Source organism: Teleopsis dalmanni, chromosome 2 (assembly GCF_002237135.1).
Source record: "Teleopsis dalmanni isolate 2A chromosome 2, ASM223713v2, whole genome shotgun sequence".
NCBI classification, from domain to species: Eukaryota; Metazoa; Arthropoda; class Insecta; order Diptera; family Diopsidae; genus Teleopsis; species Teleopsis dalmanni.
This window is the reverse complement of record NC_051847.1, coordinates 235,628,902-235,635,674: the sequence shown is the minus strand read 5'-3', so window position 1 is coordinate 235,635,674 and position 6,773 is coordinate 235,628,902. Positions and strand designations below refer to the sequence as shown.

The following is a 6,773-nucleotide window of genomic DNA, read 5'->3' as shown; positions in this document are numbered from 1 at the left end:
CCTGTAATCTATTGAAAATCGCGAGTTTTGAAAAATGAACGCCTTCCCAGGTACTTTTGCTTTTGATGAATATGGTCGGCCTTTTATTATATTGCGGGACCAGGAGCAACAAAAACGGATTACAGGCACAGAAGCTATTAAGGTAGGATATCCCAGCAAAATGGCCATTTAATACAACCTTTGGGTGGATGTAAATTTTTCCTGCAAAAGAAACACTTTTGCTTAAATAAATTATTTCAGAAGCGTTTATCAGGTGTTTTAATACAAGTTCTTTAGAAGTTTCCAGATGTTTTGTTTTGTTCGCATATACTAAGAAATTTATGCAAACAACTTAACATTTTAATTTATAACAATTTTTAAATGCAAAAACCGTATTTAATTGTGTTCATAATATTAAATTTGTTAATTTTATAAGTTAAAATAAACTTAAAATAAGCAGTCGGCTTTTCATGACGTCATAATAATTTGAGGTTAAAAATGCCTCGATGAGTGACTAATAAACAGTGCCGTCATGAGTTTTTGTTTTTGAGAAAATGATACTTTATTTTAAATAACATATTAAATGTGAAATTGTTTGTATTTTTATTTTAGAGCCACATCTTAGCTGCCCGCCAAATTGCTTCCACCATAAAAACTTCTTTGGGTCCCAAAGGTTTAGATAAAATTATGGTAACTGCTGATGGTGATATTACTGTCACCAATGATGGCGCTACAATAATGAAAATGATGGAAGTTGATCATGAGATTGGCAAACTTATGGTACAATTGTCTCAGTCGCAAGATGATGAGATCGGTGATGGTACTACTGGTGTTGTGGTCTTGGCTGGTGCACTGCTGGAACAGGCAGAGAGTCTGTTAGATCGCGGCATCCACCCAATACGTATTGCTGATGGTTTTGAATTAGCTGCACAGTGTGCTGTCAAGCAATTAGAATCAATAGCAGAACCTTTCCCCGTTGATCCTAAAAATAAGGAACCACTTATACAGATTGCTATGACTACATTAGGGAGCAAAATTGTTAATAAATGTCATCGTCAGATGGCTGAAATGGCAGTAGATGCTGTGCTAAATGTTGCTGATATCGAAAAGAAGGATGTGAATTTCGAATTGATCAAAATTGAAACGAAAGTCGGTGGACGTATGGAAGATTCAATGTTGGTCAAAGGTGTTGTAGTTGATAAGACAATGAGTCACGCTCAAATGCCAAAGGAACTGAAAAATGTGAAACTCGCTATACTTACCTGCCCATTTGAACCACCAAAACCCAAAACAAAACATAAGTTGGATGTTAAATCTGCCGAAGAGTATCGTGCATTGCGTGAATATGAGCAGGAAAAATTCACGGAAATGGTTAAGCAAGTCAAGGATGCTGGTGCTACTTTAGCCATTTGTCAATGGGGTTTCGATGATGAAGCTAATCATTTATTGTTACAACATGACTTACCCGCTGTACGCTGGGTTGGTGGACCTGAAATCGAACTTATTGCTATTGCTACTGGTGGAAGAATCGTGCCGCGTTTTGAAGAGCTTACTGCAGAGAAACTAGGCACAGCTGGTTTAGTTAGAGAATTAGGTGAGATTATTAATATTTTTATTATTATGAAGTCCAAGCAATAACAAAATATTTAATATTATATATATTCAGCTTTCGGTACTTCTAAGGATAAAATGTTGGTTATTGAAGAGTGCAAAAATTCAAAAGCTGTTACCATATTTTTACGTGGAGGTAATGCTATGATTATTGCTGAAGCCAAACGTTCAATACATGATGCCATTTGCGTAGTACGGTCTTTGGTTAAGGTAAGAATAATATTGCTATGGGAAAAAACTGATTATTAAAATAATACTATTTTAATAGGATTCCCGTATTGTTTATGGTGGCGGTGCAGCTGAAATTAGTTGCTCTCTTGCTGTTGCTAAACAAGCTGATCAATTATCTACTTTGGAACAGTATGCTTTCCGCGCATTCTCTGTAGCTTTGGAAAATATACCATTAGCTTTGGCTGAAAATAGTGGTTTACATCCAATTGAAACATTATCAGAGCTGAAATCTCGTCAAAATGCCGAAAATCGCCCAAGTATTGGCGTTGACTGTATGTTAACTGGAAATTCAGATATGAAACATCATAATGTTGTTGAATCCTTGCATTCCAAGAAACAACAAATACTATTAGCAACGCAACTCGTCAAAATGATACTTAAAATTGATGATGTTCGCTCCAAAAATAATGGACAATAAATAGATCAAATCATTTTCACACCCACACATAACAGAATATCACAAGCATTAGAAAAATGCTTTCAAATTGCTTCACTTTTATTTTTATTTTATTTTCTCAACATAACATTTTCTAATACTGTTTAAAAGTAAGATATTTAATGTTTAGTTCCGAAACTATTTCATTGCGAGTATTATTCGCAAAATCATTATTAATCGCTTAATAAAAACTATTAATTTATATATGTATTTTTAATTAAATTTGCTTAAGAGTTTTGTTATGAACCTCAAATGATATTGAATTAATTAAAAATCCTGTAGTCCTAAAACTTGTATTTGTTAATTTATTATTAATTTAATGTCATGGAATATACGAGTAACCATTCAGAACTTTGGATAAATATCGGAGATAAAAATCGATTTAATTAGAATTATTAGTGTTTGGTAAATTGCTGTTAATAATATAGAGTATAGATTTAGCCAAACGATTTTTAATGAAAGAATTCTATGAGCATCGAAACCTTATCAGTTATAATGAGAGAAGCTTGGAGACCGATTGTTTTTAATATGGAAAAGTTGACTTTACTTTTAGAATAAAAGTATAATATAATAAAAAAGGTGTGTAGAATCAAAAAATAAACTGACTATATAGCTTTTCAGGAAATATTGCGCCAATATTTATTGTGGAAAGTCTTGGTAGAAATATTACGCCAATATTAATAAAGATTTATTGGGAAAAATAGAATAGATAGAATAAGTTCCACCTCTTAGAAATGAGTTGAGAAGATCTTAGCCAACAGATTGTGAAGGACATCTAGCTGAAATCGATTACCACTGATCAGGGGGCGAGACTTAGGAAGCTTAGTAATAGAATTTCCTAATTTAATTAAATTAGAATACCTAAAAATTGAGAGTTCTTCCTAATTTCATCATATTAAATATCCTTGACAGGTTAAATGCTTTGAGTTTGTTAAAAACTTAACTTCAAATTATAACCGCAAAGGCTAAATTATTTATCTTTTTTAAGTGCTTTGAGTAATAAACTAAGCTGTATATAATTTTTGTGGTAACAGTGTCTTATCATTATTCCTATCATTGTTTTTACAAAATAATATTTTTACTTTACATTTTTCCAGTATGGTTTTCAAAGCTAGTTTTCGTTTGTTAAGATTTGTTATTATTTCTAGAACTTTATAAAATATATGTTTAGAATATTAATAAATATACTTGTTACAATCAAATTAAATTAATAGTAATAGACTCAGGGTCTACGTCACGGGGCTAGTTGTCTTTACATCTGTACAAGTGTCGGTCACTCCTTACAACTGTGATATAATAACAACAACAATGATAGTTGTGTTAACAATAAATTTTTTTTTTAGTTTTTAATATTATATCTGAAAAATTCATAATGATATTATAACAAATACAACATTATAAAATATTATAATATTATTATTAACACTTAGTATTAGAAGGCTATCATCTATATATACACATGTCTTTCACTTCATAAGAAACTTATATTTATATTGCATTTTATAACTTTAAGTAAAAACTATTATCTTTTATAAAACTTTTTTAGTCTACTATTATTATAATATTCTATATTTATAACAATTTAGAATCTGTAAAATCTTTAGCGAAGTCGAGCGAGAATATATTAAAAAAACCATTTAAATTAATTTTAAAATTAAGCATTTTAAAATTAAATAAGTATTTATTATTTCGTTTATTATTTATTTACTAATTATTTATTATTCTCTTTTTTATTATTGTGCTATTTTCTAAACCTTGTTTGAACGTTGTTCACTGTAACAAATAAAACAGAAAACTCAATGGCAATAACAAATAAAATAAATTAACAATATAATTATAATATTAAATTTAAATTTTAACGTTTATAATAAATCATTCTCTTATCTCTATATTGCACAGATAATTATTAAATAATAACTTTAATAATTTTTCCATCCTTCAATAAGCTATAATTTAACATTGTATTTCACGTTTTTATGCCATTAATTTTTGTAAGTTGCTTGCGATTAATTTTATCAAAAAATAGTAGTCCAGCAGCGCGTTCAATAGTCTCTGGTGGCACTTGAAAAACTTGTAGTGGGGTGTCATCGCTTATCACTTTGTTTGGCATAACATATGCCTCCATTTCAAGTTTCTGGTCTGCCGATTCACCAACAATAACTTTATAAAAATGTGTGGGAACCGCAACATTATTATTTCCTATTACTTGATATTTAATATACACATTGCCATCATCTTCTTTTCGTGGTAAATATAGTGGACCTGTGCATACATAAACATTTGAATACGTTTTAGTTAATTTCCGCACATAAGACTCTAGGCGATTCCATGAATCTCTATTAAAACCCTGTCCAACTTGTGGTGCCATGTTCGAAAGATAAAATGTATCTTCACAATGTTTTTGATGACGACGATGATTGCCAGCAGCTGCCATATGACCACGGTCAAAGCCAGAACGTCGGTAGTCTGTATTTTGCGCACGAAAGAATGGGTGTATGCTTTCATCAGCTCTGAAGTCACATTTAGAACGATCAACTGCATCATTTTTAGCAACAGATTCTGCTGTTAAATGTTCAAAAACCCAATGTGGTACACGATTTTTTCGGTCATATGAGAGCACGAAGTCTGAATATGAACGTACATGATCCAGACTTGGAAAGCCAAATTTCATAATTTGCGATATGCGTGTCGGTGTTGCTGTGAGGTTGACTTCATCGGCGGGTACTGGTACGGCAGCAGAAACAGTAGCAAAAATTGGTAGACCAGGTTTTGGTGTAAGCTATGGATTTAGTTATGTAAACTTTGCATAAAAATCATATGAGCAGCAAACTAACCTTTTGTACATTGTTTCCATTGTTACTTTGTTGTCGTTCTGTATAGCGACCTAAGAGAAAGGCACCGGATACTGTGGTACTGATTGCTATAAACTTTGTTAGTAGTCTATTATTCATATTAAGAAAGAAAAGAAACAAAATATTTACTAAAATATTTTGGCAAAGGCTAATCACACGTTAAGCAATATCAGCTGTTTCTAATCAAACAGATGTTCAACTGGCATGACTTTTACAATACATTTCAAACTGTGTGTGCTGTTTAAAATGTTAAGCAGTTACTGTAAAGTTTGAAACTCGTTGTAGGTACTTTACATTTGAATGAAATAATTTATTATTTATTTTCATTTTATAGACATTTTCTAAGTTGTAATATTTTTTTTTTACTTTATTTTATTAAAACAAAGCTATTTATTAAAATAATAATAACAAAAAAGTTTAATAATGATTATTAAGAAATCAAAAAAAAAAATTATTGCGTGCTCTATGATTATTTAATGATATTAATGATTATTTATATATAAATTATTAAGGTATTTTTTAAAACTACTTATCTTGTATATAAAATTTTCCATAAAAAATATATGATAAATAATTTACAACTTTCACTGTGTCAAGTTAGGTAACACAAATTAATTTCTCAGTATCTCTCCTGTAATCTCGCTTACAATCTTAGATAAAATAACTTCCAGCACAGCGTTTACTCTGATTCGGTAATTACTGCCTAGTAAGAATTTTCTTATTTTTTTCCCAAACTTGTTTTATGTCTATATCTAAAGCTATCGGTATCTCCACCATAGCCATAACCGGGATAGTGTAGTACAGAATTGAATTCATGTGGTGGGCGCGAACCTGAAACAGCCAAATCAAAATACTTGTTTCCCCACACTTGATTCCAATTTTGATATATGTTATTTCGATCCTAAATTTTATGTGTTCTGCTTCATATTTCGCCCCAAAAAATTGGAATCATATCTAGTTGTCTGGATTTAGTGATTTGCTTTATCGATATAGCAAGGAAAAAATCTTAAAATATGAATCATAAATATTTATATTAATATCATATATCATTAATATATTAATATATATATATTAATATTATATAAAAATTTAATTTATTTTTATATTAATATATATTATCATTAATATATAATATAATAATATATAATATAAAAATATTGCCATCTGTTAACATACATTTTAAAAAAAAACAATATTAATGATAATATTTAAAATTTTATTATATTAAATTTAAATATTAATATACATGTAAATTTTTTAGTTATGTTATATTCTCTTACATTAAATCTAACATTTCATCGGTTTAAAATATATATATATTTAAATTAAATTATCATGTATAAATATTTGAAAACTTAGAACTAAAGAAATGCAATACAAAAATATTTTTCGCGTAGAACACATAGAACCTTGATTTTAAATCTCTTCTGATAATCACAATTGATATATTATTTTTATTTTGTTAAGAGCCAAAGTTGATATGTTTGGAATGTTAAAAGTTTATTTTATAACTAACCAACGGATACTAAATTAATTACAAGTTAAGTTAATTTAAGTTGACGTATATCTAACAGGACTCCTTATTACAATCGACAAAATTGCTAAATTCAGTCGAATTGGGTGGTCCTTCACTATATAAATACGTTACTGGCCATAAACGGGCG

General features: G+C 29.5%; 2 protein-coding genes across 2 annotated transcripts; one reads left to right on the top strand and one right to left on the bottom strand.

The window, feature by feature from the left end:
- The first annotated feature begins 6 nt into the window (after nucleotides 1-6).
- LOC119684674 (T-complex protein 1 subunit epsilon-like) lies at nucleotides 7-2,459 on the top strand. Its single transcript, XM_038098771.1, has 4 exons — nucleotides 7-142; nucleotides 592-1,573; nucleotides 1,646-1,800; nucleotides 1,859-2,459. The coding sequence occupies exons 1-4, from the start codon at nucleotides 35-37 to the stop codon at nucleotides 2,237-2,239; spliced, it is 1,626 nt and encodes a 541-aa protein (XP_037954699.1). The 5' UTR covers nucleotides 7-34; the 3' UTR covers nucleotides 2,240-2,459.
- Nucleotides 2,460-4,140: 1,681 nt separating this feature from the next.
- Nucleotides 4,141-5,276, bottom strand: LOC119684682 (endonuclease G, mitochondrial-like). The gene is made up of 2 exons (XM_038098781.1): nucleotides 5,092-5,276; nucleotides 4,141-5,036 (listed from the first exon to the last, which is right to left on the bottom strand). The coding sequence occupies exons 1-2, from the start codon at nucleotides 5,206-5,208 to the stop codon at nucleotides 4,224-4,226; spliced, it is 930 nt and encodes a 309-aa protein (XP_037954709.1). The 5' UTR covers nucleotides 5,209-5,276; the 3' UTR covers nucleotides 4,141-4,223.
- Between the last annotated feature and the right edge of the window lie 1,497 nt (nucleotides 5,277-6,773).